Consider the following 27,116-nt stretch of genomic DNA (forward strand, 5'->3'; position numbering starts at 1 on the left):
AGACTCTGTATACATATATATTACTCATATTACTCGGAGAGCCCAGAGAGATACCAAGAGTAACCTGCCTGCATGGGCAGAACTGGCAAGCTCCCCGTGGCATATTTGATATGCCCAAAACAGTAATGGTCTCATTCCCCAGACCCTGAAAGAGTATCCAATTGTTGGGAAAGATGAATAAGGAGAGGCTGCTAAAATCTCAGGGCTGCGAGGAATAGAGACATTACTGGTGCCCACTTGAGTAAATCAACGAACGATGGGATGACAGTGATTCAGTGATATATTGAGAGTGAAGGGAGGAGACAGTGCATCAAACACTATTAGTGTCCACAGTGAACTATATCAGCATAATTTCTGCCCACTAGAGTTACATACTGGTTCATATGCTATATATAAAAAAAATAAAATTGAAAGATGTTAAAGAGTCACCAGATTTTGGGGCTGGAGTAATAGCACAGCGGGTAGGGTGTTTGCCTTGCACACGGCCGACCCAGGTTCAAATCCCAGCATCCCATATGGTCCCCTGAGCACTGCCAGGAGTAATTCCTGAGTGCATGAGCCAGGAATAACCCCTGTGCGTTGCCGGGTGTGACCCAAAAAGCAAAAAACAAACAAAATAAGAGTCACCAGATTTAATAATTTAAATCTGGAGGTTTACTAATGCCTACCTCAAAGAGTTGTGACAATTGGAATGAAATTATCTATGCAAAGCGCACTTATGAAAGTTTGGCTCACAAGGAGAGCCATAGTGTGTTGAAGAAACTAAGTTCCCTGTTAGCTAACTCCCTGTCACAATCTAGAAAGTTCTCAACTACAATTAATCTGCGAACCAGAAAATCTTGCTGTCATAGTCTATTTTCTGCTTGGGATTCTGAATGCTAAATTCTGAATATTTTGTTTTTAAAGAGTTTGAGCTAGGAAATTGTAAATTGTCTTTCTTTCTTATAGACTTTTATTATCAAGAGAAATAATATATGACACTTGGGTTTAGTTCCAAGAAAAAGTTATCTATCCATGAAATTTGTACTTCTCTTCAGGACAGTGTGAGTTATAACCAGAATAAAAATGCAGAAAACTCACAAACTCCTGTACATCAACAAGTCCTGTCAAAGAATTTGAAATAAGATGCAGCCTTCAGAGTTTGCGTTGATGCTGGCTCAAGGTACACGCACAATCCTCAATTTCTTTGTATGTTCATATGCACTGTGTCTGTTTTCCAGGTTTCTTGGGACAGTTTATGTGTTGGCAGTTTTTACAACATACTAATATTTCCTTGTTTAACCTGTTCAAATCATTCTACTTTGAATAATAAATGTCATCTTCACCATAGAAATACATGGGTACTCATTGTTAGTGTTAGAACTTCTCAGTGAAGTCTTCTTGGGACAATTTAAGTGAAATCCTGGAGCAAAGTGAAAAAATTCATTCTTGGTGATGTTTTTTGGTGGATATGAGATTTATATTTTCTATCCACTGGCTTTCTCATAAACTTTTATTCCGCGCGCATTCCCACATACCAGTACTGTGAGTGAATAATTGTCTAAATTAAAACTAATAAAGCTCAGCTCTCTGTAGTGGTATTTTGGGTCATTAATGAAAGTTTTATAAATAAGGTCTTTATCCCCCTTCTTAAATAGAGTCAAAAACTAAATAAGCATGCTCAATAGAAGAAATGCCGATCTAAGAGGGAGGTGAGGATTACAGTGCTTCCAGACTTAATGCGGCTTTAGTTGCTTTGTTTTCTAGCTGCAAATTGGTAAGCAGATTAAAAAGACATCAAAAATAAACACAATCTCATGGCAGGTGTTCCTTGGTCATAAGAAAATATTTTAGAGGAGCTTCAACTCACATTATCCTCTCTTTTGGTATCTAGTGAAAGAACAAAATAAACAAAGTCTTTAAATATCCCTTTGGTCTTGCATCAAGGGATAGACAATTATCTCGAATTTAAAAAATAAACATTTAAGTATTGTCTAGACTTTGATAGTCTGCTCATCCAAATGGGTTTTAGAGACTGAGAATCTAAACTTGAAGCAAAAATTGAACTGGAAATACTTGCAACTAAAGGAATACAAGCTAGCTCTTACCTGTATGCTATTCCAGCTGATGTTTTCTTTATTACAGCCAAACTGAAATGCTCCAATAGTACAGAAAACCAGAAATTTTTTCCTTCCTATCATGGAATATCCTTCTGCTGATGGTGTTTTGTTCTCCCAAGGCAAAAAGTCAAAATATCCCACTTATCCCTTCTAATTTGACTTTCAAATGAAGCACAATTTTTCTTTTTGTGAATAAAAATGGGGTTGTTGTTCTAAACTTCTCTTCAAGCTTAAGTTGTAGGAATTTATACAGTTTTCTTTCCTTTCCTTTTATCCTTTTTGGAATGGAATACATATGACCCTAGAAGGCAAGTTTTATTTTTTAATTGAATCACCATGAGATGCACAGTTCCAGAGCTGTTCATGGTCAAGTTTCAGTAAAATGTTCCAACATCCATCTCTCCACCAGTGTACATTTCCCACCAACAATATCCCCAGTTTCCCTCCTACCACCCACCCACTACCACACACAGTCTGTATTTGTGGCAGGTACTTTCCTTCTCTCTCTTTCTCTCTTCTCTCTCTCTCTCTCTCTCTCTCTCTCTCTCTCTCTCTCTCTCTCTCTCTCACTCTCTCTCTGTCTCTGTCTGTCTTTCTCTCTCTCGGCATTAGTGGGTTATTGTTTGAAACAATTTACCAAGATCTTATGTCAAATTTGCTTAAATTATTTGTGTCTTTTGTAGTAGAATAAGCATGCAAGTTTACTCAGAATTTAGATCATTTCTAACCCACTTCCAATGCCTGTCCACCCAATAAAGTTGTTTTATCTTTTTAAAACAAAATTTTCTCATGTGTAAAATGAGGATGATAGTAGAATTAATGTCACAAAATTGTGTTTCTTATTTAATGAGCTAATGTCTGGGAGAAATTAGTTAATGAATAGCAGCCCTACTAGTATTACAGTAGTCTTAATCAACTTACTATTTTTAAGGTTTATAAGTAGTGCCACAGAGTTATTAATCTGTTAATTGTAATCTTCTTAATGGTTCATAATTGCAATGGAGATTGCTGGTATATCACCCAGATTTACTTGAATCCGTTGATAAATTTTTAGCAAATGATAATGCTTTACTCCCATTTGTTTTAATTGACTCTATAACAGTTTTAGATTCCTAGTAAGATTATAGAGAACTTCAGAGATTTTTCCATATGGCTCCCTATCCCCACTTTTGCAGTGTTCTCATTATTGCATCTTTATCAACGTGATTTGCTTATTACCATAAACGAGCCTATACATAGCGTCACTTCAAATCCACAGCTTATTAAAGGTTTTTTCTTGGTCTTACACGTTCTACAAACTGATTAAAGTTATACAAATATTATAATATCATATTATAATAATATATGATATTATATTATCATAATAATAATATGATATTATTATAATATCAAATATAGTAGGTAGTTTCGTGCTGTGCTTCGTCTTCTCTTTTCTGTGCTTAGTCTTTTCATTCCTCCCTTCCTATAAAGTCCATCAGTCAAAGCCACTCTTAAAATGTATCCTTTCAGTCTTTGGGGGACCATGCAGTGAAAGACATCAAGTCAGGGTCATTCACACACAAAGTAGTGCCTTAAACTCTGTACTATTGCTCTGACATTCGCTTTTTTCCCTTCATTTTAAGACATAAAGTTAACTTTCAGGCTTTTTTTCTTTTAATTTATTTATTTTTAATTAGTGAATCACCGTGAGGGTACAGTTACATACAGATTTATATATTTTTGTGCTCATGTTTCCCTCATACAAAGTTCGAGAACCCTTCCCTTCACCAGTGCCCATTCTCCACCACCAGTAAACCCAGCATCCCTCCCACCCCCCAATCCCCTCTCCCCCCACCCCACCCTGCAACTGTGGCAGGGTCTTCCCTTTTGTTCTCTCTCTCTAATTAGGTGTTGTGGTTTGCAATAAAGATGTTGAATGGCCATTGTGTTCAGTCTCTAGTCTACATTCCGCACACATCACCCTTCCCCCGCATGGCCTCCGACCACATTATACCTGGTGATCTCTTCTCTGAGTTTCCCTCTCCCCAGAATGTGAGGCCAGCCTCCAAACCATGGAGTCAGTCTCCTGGTACTTATTTCTACTATTCTTGGGTGTTAGTCTCCTACTCTGTTATTCTATATTCCACAGTTGAGTGCAATCTTTCTATGTCTGTCTTTCTCTTTGACTCATTTCACTTAGCATGATACTTTCCATGCTGATCCACTTATATGCAAAATTCATGACCTCCTTTTTTCTAACAGCTGCATCGTATTCCATTCTATAGATGTACCGAAGTTTCTTCAACCAGTCATCTGTTCTAGGGCACTCGGGTTTTTTCCAGATTCTGGCTATTGTAAACAGTGCTGCAATGAACATATAAGTGCAGATGTCATTTTGACTATACTTTTTTGCTTCTCTGGGATATATTCCCAGCAGTGGTATTGCTGGGTCAAATGGGAGCTCAATTTCTAATTTTTTGAGAATCATCCATATTGTTTTCCAAAAGGGCTGAACCAGTCGCATTCCCACCAGCAGTGTAGAAGGGTCCCTTTCTCCCCACATCCTCTCCAACAGTGGTTGCTTTTGTCCTTTTGGATGTGTGCTAGTCTCTGTGGTGTGAGGTGGTATCTCGTGGTTGTTTTGATCTGCATCTCCCTGATTATTAGTGATGTAGAGCACATTTTCATGTGCCCGTTGGCCATCTGTATCTTTTCCTTGGAAAAGTTTCTGTTCATTTCTTCGCCCCATTTTCTGATGGGGTTGGATGTTTTCTTCTTGTAGAGTTCAACCAGTGCTTTATATACTATTGATGTCAACCCCTTATCTGATGGGTATTGTGTAAATATCCTTTCCCATTCTGTAGACTGTCTTTGTATTCTGGTCACTGTATCTTTTGCAGTGCAGAAGCTTTTTAGTTTAATGTAGTCCCATTTGTTGATCTCTGTTTCCACTTGGTTGGCCAGTTGCATGTCATCTTTGAAGATACCTTTATCTTCAATATTGTGGAGGGTTTTGCCGACCTTGTCTTCAATGTACCTTATGGTTTGTGGTCTGATGTTGAGGTCTTTAATCCATTTTGATCTGACTTTTGTGCATGGTGTCAGGTCAAGGTCTAAGCCCATTCTTTTGCATGTGGTTGTCCAGTTGTGCCAGCACCATTTGTTAAAGAGGCTTTCCTTGCTCCACTTCATATCTCTTGCTCCCTTATCAAGATTAGATAATCATTTGGGGTTGTATGTAGGGATATTCCACCCTGTTCCAATGGTCTACTGCTCTGCCTTTGTTCCAGTACCATGCTGTTTTAATTGTCACTGCTTTGTAATAAAGTTTGAGGTTGGGGAGGGTGATGCCTCCCATCGTCTTTTTTTTTTTTAACAGCAAATAAAATTTAATAGGGTCTCATGCGCCCAGACGGTGGTGGTGCCCTATTTGGAGGGGTGATTGCTATGTCCAAATAATCTCCTATCTGGAACTTCTGCGACTGCAGGGTCATAGAATCATCTGTCCCCTTCCTCCCAGACATGGTGCTCCCAATCTCCTTAACTCGATAGCCGGGTCTTTTAAGGTCCGTAAAAACAATGGCAAAATTGAAGTGTGTGCCCTTCTTTCTAGCTTCTGGATAAACTTCCTTTACTAAACTAGTCAACTCTTTCAAGGTTGCATCCATCCAGGTGTAGATCTGCAGCTCGCTGGACGGCACGTTCCCGCGAGAGAACTCGTCCATGTGGTGGTGGCGGCCATTATTGGTGGTGAAGACACGGAGCAGCAGCGGGCATGTCTTCTCCTGGTCGATGGGCTTCTCGGGTTCCTTTTTAATCTCCTCCTGGGTAACGCGAGACTCCACTGCCATCTTCTTCCTCGGGCCCAGGAGACAATCACTTTGACCTCCGACCCCCGCAGCAAGCATGAGCACCTCCCATCGTCTTTTTCCCAAGAATTGTTTTAGCTATCTGTGGGTGTTTGTTTCAGGCTTTTTTTCATGCTAATTGGAAACTATATCTCCTTCTATTTTTCATCTCAGTGCCCCTTTCTAAGTTCTACTATGAAATATCATTGGAGCTTCTTTCAATTTTTCTCTTTTTGTAGTGAACACGGACTGGAGCAATAGCACAGTGGGTAGGGCTTTTGCCTTGTACGTGGCCGACCCAGGTTTGATTCCTCCGTCCCTCTCAAAGAGCCCAGCAAGCTACCAAGAGTATCTCGCCCACATGGCAGAGCCTGGCAGGCTGGCTACTCGTGACATCTTCGATATGCCAGAAACAGTAACAACAAGCCTCACAATGGAGCTGATACTGGTGCCCACTCGAACAAATTGATGAACAATGGGATGACAGTGCTACAGTGCTACAGTAGTGAACAAGAAAAGTTAGCTACTTTTGGGGGTCCCAGGAACTCATGGGAAGGGGGCGTAACCGGCACGCCCTCGGCCCAGATAAATCCGGAGCCGCTGAGCGCGAATCGGACCCTCTGCGCCTAAAGACTTTGAATTCAGAGACTTCTTACAGCAATGCACTGGGACTGTGAGCTGGGCTATGTAATTTCTGGCAGAATTTTCCCTGGACTTTATACAGAAATCCAAAACGACTTAACATTTATAATTGTCAGCAATGTGAAATGGTTCCATTTGAACAGGTCTGACTTGGGGGGGAAACTCCAAATAATAACAGTAAGTTTTTGTTGAAATATTGAAGGTTTTTAATGTAGCAGCCACCTCTGGACTGTGAACTAAGCAAAAGCCCCACGCTGGCTGACGCGGTGTGGCGTACACCATACTATGAGGCGTGGGAAGGGGGATGAGGGGGAAAAAGAAAAAAAAAAGGGGGGGGAAAGGAAAAAGGAAAAAAAAAAGAGAGAGAGAGTTATGTACTTGTAGCAGTGGGGCTACATATCTCTTCATTTCCAGCAATGAAAAACTAATTATCAAATGTAGTAGGTCTGTCTCTCTTGGTTGGAAACTCCAACAACTATAGTGAGTTTTGTGTTGAATTATGGAATGTAATCAAGGTAAAGAAAAAATGAAGTGAAATTCATTAGTTATACAGTAGGGGGTAAGGGGTGGGGGCGGGGGGTATACTGGGGTTTCTGGTGGTGGAATATGGGCACTGGTGAAGGGATGGGTGTTTGAATATTGTATAATTGACATATAAACCTGAGAACTTTGTAACTTTCCACATGGTGATTTAATAAAAAGTTAAAAAAAAAAGTTAGCACCATGTTGTGATTAATCATAGATGAACCTGCCCAAGCATAAATATTACACGCAAATTTTCACACATTAAAAAAATAATAGGTAATATCATACCGTGGGCTGTCCTAATGAGATTCAACTACAGCTAGAATTTTGCCTGAAGTCATCTCTTTGTTTCTTCTGTTTGCCTGTCCAGTCTTTCTGAGATAATTTTCATAACTAAGATTTTGTACTCCTCCCCGAAGCCCTTCGAAGGAGACGGGCTCCAGCTTCCCTCCCCACCCTGAGCAGATCTCCTGGTGGCTGAAGACTCTGGAGCCTAGCCACAGCCATGCTCAAGGCCCCTCTCCACATGTTTGGACGAGCTTCACACATGAAGGTACCGGCAGAGGAACCCAGGTGTGTGGGGACCCGGGGCTGAGACCTCCAAGGATGCTCAGATCGGGACTAGGCCTCCTCCACCCAGATTTCTCATTTCCCAGTAGCTAGGCGGTCACGCCCAGGGACTGCCATGTAATCCCATCAACGGCCAGCATCCACAGACTTAAAAGACTTAAAAGCAAGTTCCTGGAAGCTCGAAGCCGATTTGCAGCTTCGCAATATCTTATAGCCTACTTCTCCCTCTGGGAGAACCTAGCAAACTACCAAGAGTTTCCTGCCCACATGGGAGAGCCTGGCAAACTCCCCATGGTGTATTCATATGCCAAAACCAGTAACAAGCTGCGTCTCATTCCCCTGACCCTGAAAGAGTTTCCAATGCGGCATCATTGGGAAGGAAGAGTAGAGAGAGACTTCTGAAATTTCAGGGTTAGGACAAATGGAGACGTCACTGAGACTGCTCGAGAAATTCGATGATCAACAGGATGATGATGATGATGATGATGATGATGAAGTTTTTGTACATGAACCCTTGACTTATTGTCTGACACAGAGAAAGCCAAACTAAGAAGACAAGGTTATTACAAGTAGAATAGAATGGAAAAGTTGGGTAGAGAGTATCAATCCCCACTGAGTTTAAAAATCTTCTGCAGCAATATTACGATCACTTCTTCAACAATATTATTTATTTCTATTTATTAAAATTCATAATTCTACCATATCTCCATAATTTTTCACCTAACCCAAGGCATTGTATTGTTTCTGTGTAACAAATTTTGGTAAATTTAACATCATATGTATCGTCAATATTGCATATACATTATATGCACAAATACATAATACATATTTATACATAATGTTCTCTTCAAAAGTAAGTCATTTTAGAAGAATTCTGGTCCTCACAGTTTTGAGAGTAAAGTTTGCATTTTTCCTATGCTAGTTCTCACCAGAAAATAATTTCAGTTCCTAGAGACTGGCATTCCGTATCTGCTATGTAGCTGCATATGCTCATTTCATAATCTAACAGTTTTGTTCTTCAGTGCTAGTATGGATCATATCTCACATTTTTCTATCCAGTTGATTTCTTTTTTTTTCAGGTAATTGAGATTTTTATCTTTATAGTTAAAGATGAGAATGGAAAGAATGCGGGAGGCTCTTTGGTAAATAGTTCACTGACTAAGAACTTCTAGTCATGTAATCATAGGTCAGTGGATTCCATTTTCTATGTGACCATAGGCATGAGGACCCACAGAAGCAGTCCTGCTACTTTGTAAGGGATATCTGGCTGTAGTGTAACCATGTAGATGTGAGGACCATAATGTAGTGGTGCAACCCTTGCTGAGCACCACTACTAAAAAGTATTTCACCGCAGAGATGCCTCCAGACTCCAAATATTTTAAACAATTTTTGAATTCCAGCAGTGTGTGGCCAGTTTCCTGGCCACATGACATCTCATATTATTTATAACAAGCAATACAAAGTAAGTTATTTAGCATCTGCCTATTGGGCAGGCTTGGGTGGTGGTGTGAAAATTCAAAATAATGGTGGGGGGAAGGTATAATGGTGGTGGGATTGGGGTTGAAATGTTTCGTATAAGGAATTATTGTGAATTACTTTATGAAAATAAAATTAAAAGATTAAAAACAATTTTAAAAAGTAATGTAGAGTTCATGCCAGCTACAGTCAATCTGATCAGTGGCTGAAGAGACAGCAGTGCTCCTACATTAATAATAAATAAATAATTAATTAAATAAATAACCAACAGAAGTGCTCAAAACCAGGAATTGGAACTCAGGGGCACCTTTCTAAGCATTGCAGTGACCCTTGGTGAACAAGTTTTGAAAGTCAGTTGTGTATATGATCCTCAGTCAATAACAATGAAAGAAATTGGCACATAAATTCCTGAAAAGATTAGCAAAATAGTATGTAAAGAGCTAACGTAAACAGGAGAAAAATAATATAATTATATATGTATATATTTATGTGTAAATATGCAATTTATCTTGGGTTACTATTTAAATTTCTTTCAATTTTTAAAATTTATTTTGGGATGGAGATACTTTATTTTCATAACATTATTTATAGTTTTCTCTATTTTTAAAAACATTTGCAATGTTATTTCAGTACCCTAACTGCCAGAGTATCTGTAACCTTTCACAAGTATCCTAAGCTCTCTTCAGTCTCCAGACTATTGCAGTCCTTATTGGCAATTCTTGTAGTAATATCTTCAATATACCTTTGATTTGTTTCTTTATGCTCTACAAATAAGCAAGCCAGTCGGATTTTATCTTATTTCCTTCTGAGTCATTTCACGAATATCCTCTTATTCCATTCAGGTTGTGGCATAGTGCAAGTCTTCATCTTTTCCCTGGCTGCGTAGTAATATATTGCATATATTAACAATCACATTCTTATCTACGATCTGTTGTTTGCTGCTCACTTGCATGGTTTCCAGACCTCAGCTATTGTTATAGCTGTGAAGAACATAAGTGTAGTAATATTAGTAATATTAGTGCATATTGATATTTTGTGTTCTTAGGATATATGTCCATGAGGGGGATTGCTTAGTAATGTGGAAGTTTTATTGTTAATTTTCTGAGGAGTCTTCACACCATTTTCCATAGATGCTGGTCCAGACAAATGTTCTGCCAAGAGTGAATGAGAGTCCCCTTTACTCAATACCTTCACTAGCACTGGCTGTTTCAATTGTGTTTGATGTAAGCCATTCTCACTGGTGTGAAATGAATATCCCATTGTGGTTTTCATTTGTATTTCCCTGATAATCATCATCATCATCATCATCATCATCATCATCATCATCCCATTGATCGTCCTTCCCAAGGATGCCTCATTGGAAGCTCTTTTAGGGCCATGGAAATGAGACCCAGCATTGTTACTGGTTTACATATGAATACACCACGGGGAGCTTGCCAGGCTCTCCCACGTGGGCAGAAAACTCTCCGTAGCCTGCTGCTTCTCCCAGAGGGAGAACTAGGCTATAAGATGTTGGTTCCGGGAGCTTGCTTTTAGGTCTCTGGATGTTGGCCATTGATGAGATTATAGGGCGGCAGGAGGAGGGGAGGGGCAGGGAGGGGGCAGTCCCTGGGTGTGACTACCTAGCTGCTGGAAAATGGGAAATCTGGGCAGAAGAGGCCCAGTCCCAATCCAAGCAAGCTTGGAGGTCTCAGCCCCAGATCCCACACACCTGGGTTCATCTGCCAGTACCTTCATGCGTGAGGCTCGTCCAAATGTGTAGAGAGGGGCCTTGAGCATGGCTGTGGCTAAGGCTCTGGAGGTCTTCAACCACGGGAGCTCTGCTCAGGGCAGAGAGCGAAGCTGGAACTCATCCCCCTCTGAGGGGCCCCGGGGAATACAGCCAGACACAAGGGCCAGAGACTCTCTTATTTCCCTGATAATCAGTGATTAAAATTACTTTTTTATCAAATGTCTTTAAAGGACTCAAATGATTAGGTCTGGGCAGCACAGAATACCTCCCTTTGTATTAATTCAAAGCCAATGATTAAAAATCTTAATTACATCTGAATTAAATAGTATAATATGATTCCATGTATGATAACTCACCCCTTTCCACAAGACTATCTCACATTGAAGGGTAAGACTAATAATAGGGCGTATCATGGGAAAGGGATTCTGGAAACCATAGAATGTTGTCTAAGACATTCCCCCTGCCCCCCATTACTTCCTGTGTTCAGAACCATTTGCTCAATGGTGGTGTTCTCTAACCTAAAATAATTATAAACTTTTAGATGACATCTGTGAGATGGCTATGAGTAGAGTTAACATTGCTTCTTCTTTATAAAAGGAAGGTAATCCATCATTTTTACTATTCAAATATCAAGTAACAAAGCATTGCTTCCAAGAACATCGATTTAATAGAAATCTGAATTCGTGTTCAATGTAGATAGTTGATTATTTCATCTCTATAACTCTTTATTTTTCTGATGTGTTAAATGGATACACTATTATCTTCTTATTACCCGAACCCGGCTCACCATCTTACGGTAGACAATGTGTGACTCACAGGAAAGGCCTGGAACTCTACGCATGATTCCTGATGGACATCGCTGGCTGTTCTGCAAGATTTGGACAGAATGGCGTTGGCGGGGCAACGAGAAACCAAGGGAGCTACAGAGAGTATCTCGCCCACATGGCAGAGCCTGGCAAGCTACCTGTGCTGTATTCGATATGCCAAAAACAGTAACAACAATGGTCTTCATTCCCCTGATCCTGAAAGAGCCCCCAACACGCCATTGGGCTATATTAGCACGTGACAGGGACAAATGGAGGTGCTACTGGCGCCCGCTTGAGCAAATAGATGAACAACGTGATAACAGTGATTAATACCTTCTTATAGGGTTGCTAAACGGATTAAAAGACACCATTAGGGAAGTGCCTGATAGATTATAAATACCATACATGCAAGAGGGATTCAGTCCTTTTCACTGTATTACAAATGTCTCAACTGAGTTTTCTAGAAAGAAAATCCAATTTTGCAAGCATGTGGAAGATATTTGCATAGCAAGCAACAGATGCTTTAGAAAGTAATTAACCAGTGTTTATACACAAGGACACTTATCAGTCACAGGAAACATTTTACAGTAAAAATATATTCTAAAGTAGGTGAGATGAATTAGAAAAAGGAAACTGCAATGGGATTCCTACCTTCCCTGCAGCGGAGAGCACGGGGGGGGGGCGGGTTGCAGTTTGCAGAAGTGTCAGAGAAGCATCGATAGTTTGCAAATGCTAAGATACAAAATCCTCAGGGTATGGAAATGATGGATTTTATGGAATCAGGAAAATGCAATATTTTCTAGGTAAGTGTATTGCACCTTCAATGTTTGAGGATTTCAGGGTTCAGTTAAACAAGAACAAGACAAAGTGCTGAGGAAACCTAAAACAAAACTGGTCAAGATCAAATTAAAATACAGAAATCCAAACCCGTGCAGCTGCTAGTGTGGCCTCTCGACCTCATATCTCTTCATTCTCAGCAATGGAAAACAAATTATCAAATGCTTTTTTTTTCAGCAGTCGACTTTAGGGGGGAGAAACTCCAAATCAATAAGTGATTTTTTTTGTTGAAATATTGAATGTAATCAAAGTAAAGTGAAATTTACCAGTTACACATGCGGGGTGGGGGACTGGGGAGGTGGGAGGAGAGGAGGGGAAGTATACTGTGATTCTTGGTGGTGGAATATGTGCACTGGTGAAGGGATGAGTGTTTGAGCATTGTATAACTGATACTTAAACCTGAAAGCTTTGTAACTTTCCACATGGTGATTCAATAAAAGAATAAATTTTAAAAAAAGGAAAGGAAAAGAATTATCGCTAGTCATTTTTAAGTGCTGAAATGAGAATAAAAAAGAATAAAATAAAATACCAGCAAACAGGTGTCTGCATTCAGACAAAAATGCTTAAGCTTGATATCATTTGGTTTGGGTAGCACTGTAGCACTGTTGTCCTATTGTTTATTAATTTACTCAAGCAGGCACCAGTAACATCTCCATTGTGAGATTTGTTGTTACCGTTTTTGTCAAATCGAATACCCCAGGTTGAGTTTGCCAGGCTCTGTCATGTGAGCGGGATATTCTCAGTAGCTTGACAATCTCTCTGAGAGGGATGAAGAAATCAAACCTGGGTCAAGGTATGCAAGGCAAACACCCTACCTGCTGTGCTATTGATACAGTCCAGTTGGTTTTGGTATTGAACTTAACTTTTTTTAAGTTATTAATTTTTAAAATTGAGATAAAATGAGATACACAGTTGCTGTTCATGAAGCCTATCTATTTCTACAAGGAAGAACTTTGAGCCAATGCAACTTGAATTCCTCTTTTCTCTTCCCTTCTTTGAAGGAGGGAGTTACTCAATTGGTGAAGTGACCTTCAGAAAAGTGGGGTCCTCTTTCTTCCTAGAAAAAGGATCATACTCCTTTGGATCATAATGTTCCCGAAACGCGACTCCCTTTTTATTTACTATTTAAAAAAGTTTTCTCATTCCTCTTGTCTCCTTTTTTTAATCTTCTTACGTGAAGAAACTCTTTCCATGATTTTGTTTTGGAGAGGACTTGCCATATGATCAACCCGTCTTTTATGTAACAACTCTTTTTTTCCTCAATGGCATAATTTTTTCCATATAATATTGACTGAATAGCTTCGTCAATATCTTCTTTCACTAATGTCTCGGCTGCTCCCCTCCCGCGGCTGTGCGCAACTCGGGATGGCCCGAAGACGTGTTCACAGTCACCAGGCACAAATGTTCACACGTTCCCAGGCGACGGGGCGCACTGGCGCACTGCTACCAACGGTGACCCTGGGGCTGTGACCGGGTGGGCTGGCTCCATCACACCTCCAACCATGTGAAGGGAGCAGCCGAGGCATTAGCAAAAGAAGATATTGCTGAAGCTATTCAATCAATATTATATAGAGAAAACTATGCCATTAAGAAAAACAGAGCTGTTACATAAAAGATGGGTTGAATGTGGCAAGTCCTCCCCAAAAGAAAATCATGGGCAGAGTTTCCTAGCATAAGAAGATTATAAAAAGGAGACAAGAGGAATGAGAAAACTTTTAAAAATAGCAAATAAAAAGGGAGTCACATTTAAGGAACATTTTGATACAAAGGAGTATGATTCTTTTTCTAAGAAGAAAGAGAGCCTCACATTTCGAAAGGTCAATTTACTAATTGACTAACTCCCTCTTTCAAAGAAGGGAAGAAAAAAGAGGAATTAAAGTTTCATTGGCTCAAAGTTCTTCCTTGTAGAAACAGACAGGCTTCCTTCTAAGTAACAAACTCTATGCTTACCACACATAACAGCACATGTGGGAGAGGGGCCTCCTTGTAAAAAGTATAAAGGCGTGCACGTGGAAGGTTGAGATGTGTTCGAGGGCTCTCGGGCGCTGTGTATGGACCTGATAGGGATGGCTCCTCCTTTGTGCTCTGTTCCTGTGTGTACCTCCATGCTCTCTTCTGTCTGTCTCTCTATCTCTGACTCTGTCTCTGTCATCTCTCCTCTGGTCTCTTCCTATCTCTCTTTTTCCAATCTCTCTTTCTCTCCAGAGCTCTTCTGCTTTTCTTCTTTCTCTGGAGCCCTTCTCACTCTCACTTCTGACTCTGACCCTTACTTCTGATTCTGACCCCCTACTTCTGACTCTGACCCCCTCTGCTCTTACAGTCTTAGTTTATAGAGCAGTCACATAGGGTGGTGACACAAAGGTGGGCTGAACATTAACAAGTCAACAAAGAGGGGTAAGACCACTCCTCTAGGAGATTTAACTCAAGGATAAAATCTAATCTACAGAGATTACTCCAGATTACTAGGAGATCTGCTATGGGCAGATCCCATCCAGGGTGTGTTGCATTCTTCTTTCCTCAGCCAGTAATCCACTTAATTAGTTGTAGTAAATCTACTTCTAATATTTCTAGCAATGCCATTCTGTATGAGCACAGTAAGAGATATATCAAACTTAAAGTTTGGTTCTTCCTGAGGACATCTCACTATATATTCCAGACAACAGTCCTCAGGCCTGGTTAGTCTCCCTAACCCCAGTAGGGTCCTACTCTCGTCATTACTTTTGGATCATGACAGCATTTGTCTATGACCATGATCTCAACTTATAGTTGAGTACTGTGGTGCTTTGGTCTGGCCCATTTTGATGCCAGGGTAGTTCACAGCTTGCCCTAGATCCATTCAGTCCCTTGTCAGGACTCTGCTTTCGGGGTGCTAGGAACTAAGGGCAACTGAGTCATGAAAGCAAATGCCCAGGAGTAAATATTATTGGAGTCAATCAACTCCCAAGTTACAAAGCATAATATTAACTGTCTTCCTGTGTCCATACCGAAAGGGCATTGCTTTAAGGTAAACTAAGTTCCCTGTGGCAAGGTTAGAAGGACAAACCCAATGTTATCCTACATAGTATCTCTTTGAGTGGGTTAGGAATGGAAGTCAGGGAATGTTATAAATTCCTAGTAAAAAGAATGCCCTGGTGAGTGCTTGATTTACAAAGATGGGTGTACCCGGTGTTACGCATGTTCTCTAATGTCTTCACACATGCTAGTGTGTTAATAGTGAGTTCCATCACAAATGTCTATTTCTACTTTCAAATCATTTCTTATTATCTCTATGCAGTGACTATGCACAGCTTTAATCTATTCCTCGCCACTCAAACCATTTTATTCAAATGGCTGAATAACATTTTCCATTTTCCATATTCACAGAAAGGGTGAATCATCTAAACAGGGTTTTGCACGATTTATTTAAAGCTGACAGTTCGCACATGTGGAATTCAGACTCTCCGGAAACCTGATGAATTCTCTCAGATTTTATTAGTTTGCAATGTTTTTGAAAAAATGCAATAACACCCCAAATAAATAAAACCCTAGTTTGAAGGGATGGTACAATTCAAAAAAAAGGGGGGGTACTTAATACTAAGACAAATGTTCTCAGTTGGGTTCAGCACTGAATCTAAATGATAATTTTCCTAAATCCAGATGTAGAATCATAAATTCTGCATCCTTTTTTCATTCAAAACTAGTTCTTCGTGAATTCAAATGCCCCCCCTTCAGAATTTTAGGTTTCTTTCATGATAGCAAGGTTCTCTTTTTTATTTTTTTTATTTTTTTTAACTTTTATTAAATCACCATGTGGAAAGTTACAAAGTTCTCAGGTTTATATGTCAGTTATACAATATTCAAACACCCATCCCTTCACCAGTGCCCATATTCCACCACCAGAAACCCCAGTATACCCCCCGCCCCCACCCCCTACACCCTACTGTATAACTAATGAATTTCACTTCATTTTTTCTTTACCTTGATTACATTCCATAATTCAACACAAAACTCACTATAGTTGTTAGAGTTTCCAACCAAGAGAGACAGACCTACTACATTTGATAATTAGTTTTTCATTGCTGGAAATGAAGAGATATGTAGCCCCACTGCTACAAGTACATAACTCTCTCTCTCTTTTTTTTTTGCTTTTTCCTTTCCCCCCCCTTTTTTTTTTCTTTTTCCCCCTCATCCCCCTTCCCACGCCTCATAGTATGGTGTACGACACGCCGCATCGGCCAGCGTGGGGCTTTTACTTAGTTCACAGTCCAGAGAGGTGGCTGCTACATTAAAAACCTTCAATATTTCAACAAAAACTTACTGTTATTATTTGGAGTTTCCCCTCCAAGTCAGACCTGTTCAAAAGGAACCATTTCACATTGCTGACAATTATAAATGTTAAGTCGCGCAGACGCGGCAGCATCCGCGCGGTTTTGGATTTCTGTATAAAGTCCAGGAAAATTCTGCCAGATGCTAGAACCCCGATTCCTAAAGCTGTCTCTGGTTCCCGCTCGTTCCACATCCACCGGCTCTGCAGAGACATGGGCACCCGGGCCGAAAACCCGGCCGGCCGGAGTGGAGCCCCGGCCCTGGCGGGGCAAGGTTCTCTTTTTTAAATATAAATAGAAGCTATTCAAAAGAATTTATTATAATACACATATCTGTGGATAATTCAAGGAAACAGTTTAATTTGCCATTACAGTTGTGAACAGAATTTACATATTTTCTAGAGAAGATCTTGACAGAGTATCCACAATTCTTGTTTGGGTAGAAAAGACATGAAAAAAACTATTCACAGAGACTATTCTCATTAAGTGAAAGCAAATAGCAAATTAATCCTAAGGAGTTGCCCATATGAAATAGAAACCTCCAGTGAACATGAAACATGAAAGATATAAACAGAACGTGTTCATATGGGCATCTAAGTTATGAAATCTATAGAAAAAAATGGGCAGAGAGTCCCTTGCCCGCATGCCTGCCTGTCTTCCCCAGGGCCCCTTGGAGGGGATGGGCCCCATCTTCCCTCCCCAGCCCGAGCAGAGCTCATGGGGGCAGAAGACCACCGGAACCTAGCTACAGCCATGCTTGAGACCCTTCTCCACACGTTCGGACAGGCCTCACACATGAAGGTACCGACAGAGGAATCCAGGTGTGTGTAATCTCATCAACAGCCAACGTCCAGAGACTTAAAAACAAGCTCCCAGAAGCACGCGGCTGCAAAGCGGCTACACGATATCTTGTAGCCTACTTCTCCCTCTGGGAGAAACTGGCAAGCTTCTGAGAGTTTCCTGCCCACATGGGACAGCCTTGCAAGCTTCCCATGGTGTATTCATTTGCTAAAGCCAGTAACAAGCTGGATCTCAGTCCCCTGACCCTGAAAACCTCCAGTGCAACATCATTGGGAGGGCCGAGTTGAGAGAGACTTCTAAGATCTCAGGGAAAGGACGAATTGAGAGGTTACTGAGCCCACTCGAGAAATTGACGATTAACGGGATTTTGTGATCGTGATCGAAAAATTAGAAGAAACCCAATTTTCACCCATCTAATTGGCTGACTGTGGAGAAAACTAACCAGTTTGATGTCTGAAGTTCTCTTATCTTTAAAATTGCGATGAGATTACAAAATACTACATTAGTAAAGATAAAGTGTTACAAAGTATGCACACATAACATTTCAGCATACAACAAGGATATTTCACCTCATTTCCCCCCTTCATGCAGTTTAATTTACAATTTATAAATCTAAAATGGGAGATGACAATGAATGCACTTGTACCAAAATTTACTTTGAATTACACCACAAACCAAATGAATCGAAAATTTGACTTTTCTACTGTTCATCATTAATTGAAACAAATCAGAACCAGAACTTCCAAAAAGTACATTAATCAATAACAATAAAGCTATAGTGTATTCTATCTTACTAACCCATACTGCAGAAACTGCACATTCTTTAACATATAAGAAATATATTGGGGCAGGAAAGGAAATACAGTGGGTAGGGCCCTTGCCTTGCACACCTGACTTAGGTTTTATTCCCAGAACTACATGTACATATGGTTTTACAAGTCCTTTTCAGGCGTGATCCTTGAGCACAGAGCCAAGAGTGTTTGCTGAGCATGGCTCTGTATGACCCCAAAATAAACACACACACACAACACATACATATGCACACACACACACACACACATACACATTCACACACTTCCCAAAAGATCTTATGTTACTTGGCGAGGCTTATCAGGCAGATGATTAATTTTCATTTAATAAGCCAAAGGGATAGTACAGTGTTTAAGCTAACATGCCTAATATGTGGCAAATTCAGTTCAATTCTCAGTGCTATATGGTTCCCTTTACCAAGGAAATGGCATGTCGGATTTCAGAAGGGAGAACATTGGGAACGACATATCCATCCTGCAGAATTTGGTACATGGGCAGGTGAAAATGCCTGTCAAAAGAGATTCGAGTAGAAGTTGTGAATAATCCTCTTTATTGCCTTCTGGCAGATGTAATAGATCCATTGGGATGTCGGAGGGCAGTCATTGTGGTCTTGTAGTTGGCGAAGGACAGGCGAATGTTGCGAATACGTTTCCCGGCTTCTGCTGCACTGGCCAACACTGTTGTATTCTCTCTTTGAGGTCTTCCTTTATCGCATCTCTTCACAGCTTTGTGAGCTGGATGTTAGCTTGTGGTTGCCTGAGGCTCACGCCAAACCACACTGATGAATGAGCTCGAGAGTTTTCAAAGACAGGCATCTGTTTGTGGCTTTCTCACTCTCAGCATTCTTCGCACAGTCATGGAGGTAGTGAAACAGTCGATTGTATTCCTCATCGATGTTGTCAAGGACGGCATCTTTCCAAGTTGCCGCAATAGTGCCAAAGACTAACCAGTTGGTGGTCATTCTGGGAGTTGCCTTCTTAGACTTAAATTTTGCAGACTTTTCTCCTTTCTCTGTGAAGTAGAATTTTGCACGAAGGTGACGGTGGTCCGATCTCATTTGGAATTTTGGGACAACAGCAACATCAGTCAGGCAAAACCTTCAATTGAATATGATCTGGTCAATTTCATTGTGGAACTGTCTACCAGGAGACTCCCATGTCCAGCGCTTAGATTTGGCCTTCTGGAACTGTGAGTTACCATGGATGGTCTTGGTCAACATGATGAACTCTCTCAAACAGTCTCTCACCCTGATCGTTCCGTTCTAGGCCATGTGTCCCACTGTGGAGTTCTTTGGAGGACCTTCTCAGACCTATCTTGGCATTAAAATCACCAACAATGATCTTGTAGAAGGTATGGTCTTCTTTATAGAACGTCTGCAGTTCCATGTAGAACCTCTCAATTTCTTCTTCATCGTAGTCGGAAGTTGGCGCGTAGACGGCAAAGACAGACAGTGCAGGCACTGAGCCACATCTATTCAAGCATAATTGTCCAATTCGGGTTGTTAGGCATTTATAATGAATCGATGCTCATGGCCAAGTTCGTGTTGACAAGAACACCAGCGCCACCAACGCCTCTGTTGTCACATGTTCCGAGGAACAATTCTTCTCCAGTGTCGAAAATGGCGTGATGTGATGGATGTTTCCTTGTTTCGGTCAGACCAATAATGTCATACTTGATCTTCTGTGCTTGCACCATCAGGTCCTCGATGGATGCTTCTGATGTCAGAGTATGTGCATTGAAAGTACAGACAATTATTTTAGTCTTTCTTCGTTTTGGCAGTCTAGTTGGTCCCCGAGATTTTTTCACCCTCTCCTTGCTCATCTTTCTTAACACTGCTGTACTGGGGGCTCTTTTCAGTGACAGGTGAATGAGGCCAGTTGTTGTTACTGTTGTTGGCATATTGAATACATCATGGGTTGCTTGCGAGGCTCTGCCATGTGGGAGGGATACTCTCAGTAGCTTGCCGGGCTCTCCGAGAGGGACGAAGGCTTTTAGGGCAGCCTCCAATCACCCTTAGAGTTGTTACCATGGCTCACACCAAATTTAAACCTTCTGAAATCCGACACGCCATTTCGTTGGTAGACACATACAGCACCTGGTCCGGTCAAGGTCAGACCCGAACACCTGAAGAATCTCCCACCAGTACTCATCAATACACTGGCTCGAATCTTCACACGCTACCTGTCTGGATGCAAGGTTCCATCTCAGTGGAAAACCATTAGGGCCATTCTGTTGTACAAGGGAGACATCCACAACATCAGCAACTATTGCCCAATCTGCCTGCTGTCTGTCGTCTACAAGTTGTTCACTCGTGTCATCCTGAATAGAATAGTCAGAAACTAGATGAAGGACAACCATGTGAGCAAGCTGGGTTCCGAAGGGGATTCAGCACTATAGACCATATCCATACAGTGACCAAACTCATTGAAGTTTCACGAGAATTCAAGATGCAGCTCTGTCTAAGGTTCATCGACTTAAAGAAGGCCTTCGATTCTGTTGAGACTGAGGTGGTCATTGAAGCCCTGGCCAAACAGGATGTTCAAACTCAGTATATCAAAATCCTTCGAGAGCTGTATTGTGGATTCACCACCAGGCTCTCACCATTCTACAAGGAAGTGATCATTGATGTAAAGAGAGGGGTTCGGCAGGGTGATACCATTTCACCGAAACTCTTCAGTGCCGCCCTCGAGAACATCATGCGACAACTGGAATGGGAAGGAATAGGAGTGAAGATAGACAGTCGACAATTACACCACCTCTTCTTTGCTAATGACATCATTCTCATAACACCAAACACTAGCCAAGCGGCACAAATGCTGGCCGACTTTGACTACGAGTGTGAAATGGTTGGATTGCAGCTCAATCTAAACAAGATGATGTTCATGAAAAACAAACTGGTCCCTGAAGCTCCATTTGCTCTCAATGGAATGAACATCTCTGAATGCAGCAGCTATGTGTACCTGGGTCGAGAAATCAACATGAGGAACGGCTTGGTGCCAGAACTGCGTAGGAGGAAGAGAGCAGCATGGAATGCCTTCAAGAGTGTCGAAGAAGTGGTTAAGAGAACGAAGAACCTCCGATTCCAGGCACATCTTTTCAATTTCACCATTCTTCCTGCACTAACATATGCCTCAGAGACCTGGGCCCTACGCAAACAGGATGAGAACGCTATTGGGGTATCCCAAAGAGGAATCAAAAGAGCTATGCTAGGAGAGTCACATCTCACTCAAGTGAGAAAAGGAATCAGAGTTCTGACCTCCATCGACAGTCAAGAATCAGGGACACTGTCTCATTTGCCAAGGCATCAAAAATCAGATGGGCCGGTCATGTAATGCGATTCAGAGATGACATCTGGACTAGAGCTGTTACTGACTGGATTCCATGGGACGTCAGAAGACTTCATGGCCGCCCACCAACTAGATGGTCAGATTTCTTCGTCAAATTCCTGATTTGATGCTCTTTCTGTTCCTTGAGTGAGCAGATATCATTGGGCTGCACTAGCACATGACAGGGACAAATGGAGACGTTACTGGCGCCTGCTCGATCAAATCGAAGATCAACGGGATGACAAGTAACAAGTAAGAAGTGATATTGTTCCCTGAGCTGCCAGAACAGTGTCAGATGTGGCCCTGACAATTTCTAAGTATCACTGGGTTAACCTACATATCTCTGGTACCACAGGGCTCAACATAAGTGGCCTAGAATTCCTGGGATGGGCATCTGGGCCCATTGAGCATCAATAAGTAGACCGCTATCAAAAAATAGACATAAACTTCTATCACAATTTCCCTTTTCTATTATGATGATAACATACTATTTTACCTTTTTAACTAGATATTTTCAATCTTTTAATTATATACACAAAAATCTTATTTATCATGTTTTAATTTTATTTCTTTTGTATTTTAATCAAGCATGGATGTTTTATATACAGTTTAGTAAGTAGATTTAGGAGTACAATTTCATGTTTCAATATTTGTATAACTTCCTCCCAAAAGTTTTAATAGATCTCACTATCAAATTGACCCCTTCTAACTGTTCCTCCCATCTCCTCTTGTTCATTTTCTTCCTTAGTAAACACCAGTTCCTTCCAGAAATATACTTCACCACTTTTTTCAAGAAAACGTGATTTCTGGAGAAAATTATTCGGTGTCCCTCCTGGGAATCCACCTTTACATGAACAACCAGAAAGTTCTTCCTTCTTATGCCAGGCGTACAACCATATTTCTGGATATATACAGAACCCCACAACTTTCACAGCCTCAGGGGATAGTGTCTCCTACTTTGGAAATCTAAGAGTCATTTTTGTTGAGTTTGGCCTGTTCCTTTGCTGAACTAATTTACTTTCCACATATAACTGAAACATCTTTCATGCTCTGATGTATTTCACAACCTAATCACCTGAAGTTCAAGTTGTATGTCACAGAAAATGCAAAATTTCATCTCTTTTTACATCTAAGGACATTAAAAGTATATTCCACAAAGTATATGAACCAAAAGATCTTATTTATTTCTTTTAGATAAACACTGAAGTTGTTTGCATGTCTTGGCTGTTGTAAAAATGTGAAAACAGTTGGGTGTGTATGCATGCTTTCATTAGTATTTTTAAAAATTTTCAGATAAATGCCTATGTAATATTTGGGACTTATATAGAATTTACATTGTTTTTATTTTTAAGAAATTATCAAACAGCTTTACACATGATCCTTCTTATTTTCACAAATGGTAATTTCTGCCAACTGTATTAAAATTGATAAAAAACTGTATTTCTTAAACATATGAATAATTATATTCCTAAATTTCCTTAGAGACTGGTGGTACTCAATGGTTAATTCTGGCTCGTAGACTGTAAGTAAAATGGCATGCGTGATTCTACTGTTGAGGCAGTAACATGTATTTCTGCAACACTTTCCTCTCCCGAGGTAAGTGAGGTAGACATAAAGGCTAAGATCCAGCAACCTAGATGGCTATGTTCACTGAATAAGAGAATTTGTCAGGGGAGTTGTTGGCAAAATTGATCTGAGTGATAACTACATTTTATGTGTTAAGCAATTAAGATTGTGAGGATTATTTGTTGCCTCAACTTAAGCCTATTCCATCCTAACAAGTGTTTTCTAAGCAAAAGAGGTTGAGTAGAATTCTAATTACAGATAATCTGTTTTCTAGGGGCAGAATGATAGAACAGTGAGTAAGGTCTTTGCCTTGTACATGGAAGAGGTGGGTTCCACCCCTGTCACCTCATATGACCTCTGGAGCCCAGCCAGGAGTGATCCCTGAACTCAGAGCCAGGAGTAAGCCCTGAGCACTGCCTGGTGTGGCTCCCCCAAAACACAAAACAACATAAGACATGTGTTTGCTTAGAAATCTTTGCCTTGTAAGTGGCATGTGATCTTGACTAAATTAATCAAGACTAAAATAAAAATGTCCTCATTAGGTAATGCAGGTTTTCTCAATAGAGAGGTAAAATTATACTTGGTCGTCTCGGGTAAGTCAATCTTTATCTCAGAGACAGACTCCTTAACAGTAGTTACTAATTGTCAATAAAGCCATATTAAACATCATAAGAAATTATAATAGGAAAATAACATATGAAGATAAAACACATATTGCTATAATTCTGCCTGGGTGGCCTCTGTCTAGAGCTCTCGATGGTCTGAAATGTTTCTAATTTTCCCAAGGTTGACTTGTTATGCTTTATGGAGAGTGGCAGAAGACAGACATTAGACATTGGGAATCTAGAGAAATAACTTTACTGCTTAAATAGCAACATCTAGCACACTGGCATCTGTACTGATTCTCACACATCCAGATTCTCTAGAATGAAACAAACTCCAAAAAGCTATGTGACACAAACATATGGAAGTCATTTACAAGTAAGCAACCGTAGCTTAGAGAATCTCAATTTTCACTGTACAGTTTTTAGACTGGATGATCACAGTAAACAAACATGCTGCTCAGAGAGAAGTCGTCTCTTTTTTTACTTAAAAACGGACTTAACTCAGTGAGAACAAATGATCAATGATGCTTCCTGCGGAAGGAAGGTGAGAAACTCATGGGGGATCACTGGCCCCAAATATCTTTCGCCTTTATCTGTTTTGCCTTGGTGAATCTAGAAAATTTTCACTTGGATGTGATCATCCATCAGCCGCTCTGATTAGTCTCACGAATTTAGTTTGGAAATAATGTTCAATTAGTCTCTTACAGAATTGAATTAAAGAATTCTATCAATGGAATTCTAAGCAGAAGGACAAGTTTTTACCCTCACTTTGACTTTTCTTTAATTTGCATTGAAAACTATTAAATTATAACAGAAATAATTAGAAAACAGAGTCCTTCAGCTGCCAGTTCCAGCTGAGAGGAACTGAACTGTGTAACCAAGTGTATACAGTAAAACTAAATTTGCCCTCAGCCAGTTTTAAGGTCCCTTTCTTCTTGATGGTTAAAATAATACTGCTTTCTGACCCAGGAGCATTTTATTTATATGAAAGACAAGTATTTCGGGCGGGTGGGGTTGGGTGAGAGACGTAGTATACTGAAAAATAGAAATAAAAGTTTGGGCTGAGGAAATCTGGAGAAACATAGCCTCCTGAGGGAGACACGATTCTGGGCCGGTGATGAGTGAACGCAATGGCTTCTCAGAGATAGATGGGTCATTTGGAAAATTCTGAGGCTGTTGAACCCTACAGAACCTTAGGAGCTGTAACTACATACATTTGGTTATCTTTTGCACCTGCAAATGAAGTCATGGGAAGTGCTGGTCTGCTCTACTAATTGTTAGAAACTTAACAGCTAGAAGAAGGTAGGGGAGTCGCCCCAAGTTGAGAGCACAGGACTGCTGTCCCCGCTGCCTCCTCAGGAAGTGGAGGCTGTACATGTGGATATCTGGATATCTACACTGTTTTGCAGGGATGTCGATCATATTTAAGGGTCTAGAGAAATAGTTGGCTATAAAACATGCACCAGAGGAGGGCCATTTCCTGCCATCTTCAACTTCACCCCAGTGCAGGATGACATGGCCACAAGCAAGATCTTCAAAACTAACTTGCGCTTTCAAAAGTTCAAGTTAAGTATCCAAGCTCTATCTCTCCACCATTCTCCACCTGTTATCCCCTGACTTCTCAGCCCTCTGTATGACTTTTTTCTCTAAAATACTCAAATTTTGGACAGAACCCTTGGTCTCTCTGCCAGAAGACAGCTTCAGGTTCAGAGATTAGAGCGGGAAGAAGCAAAGGAACAGAAAAGTGTCAAAGTGTCAGGATATACTCAATCATGTTGCTCAGGGTGCTGAAGCCAACAAATTCAAGAAACCTCCAAATTAGTAGGATCTGACTAACAGTCAAGTGGCTTTCTTATCCATATTCTTCTGTAAAGACTCTTTCACTTGGGCCATGGCATTAACTCAGGTACAGAAGACTATTTTAGTGATTACAAAGAGAAAATCTATGAGGTTGGAGCAATAGCATAGTGGATAGGGAGTTTGCCTTGCATGCGGCCAGCCCGGGTTTGATTTCCAGCATCCCATATGGTCCCCTGAGCACCGTCAGGGGTAATTCCTGAGCACAGAGCCAGGAGTAACTCCTGTGCATCGCCAGGTGTGACCCAAAAAGCAAAAAAAAAAAGAGAGAAAATTTAGAATAATCTAACAATCCATTGGCAATCCTGAGCAATGGATTGATTGAGTCTGATTTATATGTATTTTGGGGAAAGTATTTTACCATTTTATTTTTTTATACACACACAGTACACAATAAAGATGGTTTCCTTCCAAGCTCTCTCTCCCATACAACTAAAGGTAACTGTAAAGAGAACTGCACAATGATTTGAGAACTATATAAGTACCTGTTATTTTTAAAAATATTTAAAACTCTCTATGACCACCCCTAAGGCTAGGGAATCATGTTTTCAGAAGGAAGGCTAGTAAACACCTCATGAATACATGCACATACACACACACTTGCACACAAACACATACACACATGCATTTCTTTCTCAGTAGAATACATGGTGTCTTTGGAAATAACTTATTTGGACTTTGCTAACCTCTGTGCAGATGTGGCTTCTATCAGTTAGAGAACACAGGTTGATAGTATCTCCACTGTGGGCCCTGTATGACTAATGGCTGTTGTATACTTAACTCAGTTTGATTAGTGCATTTCTGTGTCAGGGCTTGCTTGAGGATAATCAATTTAATCTGTTCTGTCTGTTCACACCAACGGTTGGGTGGCATTTATTTATGGTCCACAAAATGACAGCGTATCAATTATAGGGAACTGGTCAGTGCCTGGATATTTTGTTAGACATTTTTGCATACGGGAGGTACCTGTCCTGTGTGGATTAACTAGTTGAAGACATTTTTTTTAAATTGATCTCCTTAAAGACTCAATACATATATATGGAGCCTTTTGAGAATAGAAACTGCAATCAGAGTTGCTAATTCGGTTTCCTTCTGGGTGTGATGAGAAGAACCTTGATAGTTTTCAAAGGAACATGTTAGAGGTCAGATCTTAAGAGCTGGGTTCCTAATTTCACATTCAAATGCTTTGCTCCTCCAGATAAGCTCTGGGATTTGAGTCTTCCAATTGGGAGTCGCAGATCCCGGGTATACGTTTTGGGGAAACTGGGTCCCAGCCTCTCCTACCTACTTGAGCATTGCTCAGTGTGCTCCTGCAATAAGATGTCAGCAGATT

At 40.6% G+C, this 27,116-nt stretch overlaps 1 protein-coding gene and 1 pseudogene across 1 annotated transcript; both read right to left on the reverse strand.

Moving 5' to 3' along the window:
• LOC129405717 (craniofacial development protein 2-like) overlaps positions 1-20,178 on the reverse strand; it is a 90,431-nt pseudogene extending 70,253 nt beyond the window's left edge.
• Positions 5,453-5,986, reverse strand: LOC129405718 (histone deacetylase complex subunit SAP18-like). The gene has a single exon (XM_055142862.1). It carries the CDS (start codon positions 5,984-5,986, stop codon positions 5,468-5,470), a length of 519 nt encoding a protein of 172 aa, XP_054998837.1. The 3' UTR covers positions 5,453-5,467.
• Positions 20,179-27,116: the final 6,938 nt, after the last annotated feature.

Source organism: Sorex araneus, chromosome 6, assembly GCF_027595985.1.
Source record: "Sorex araneus isolate mSorAra2 chromosome 6, mSorAra2.pri, whole genome shotgun sequence".
Lineage (NCBI taxonomy): Eukaryota > Metazoa > Chordata > Mammalia > Eulipotyphla > Soricidae > Sorex > Sorex araneus.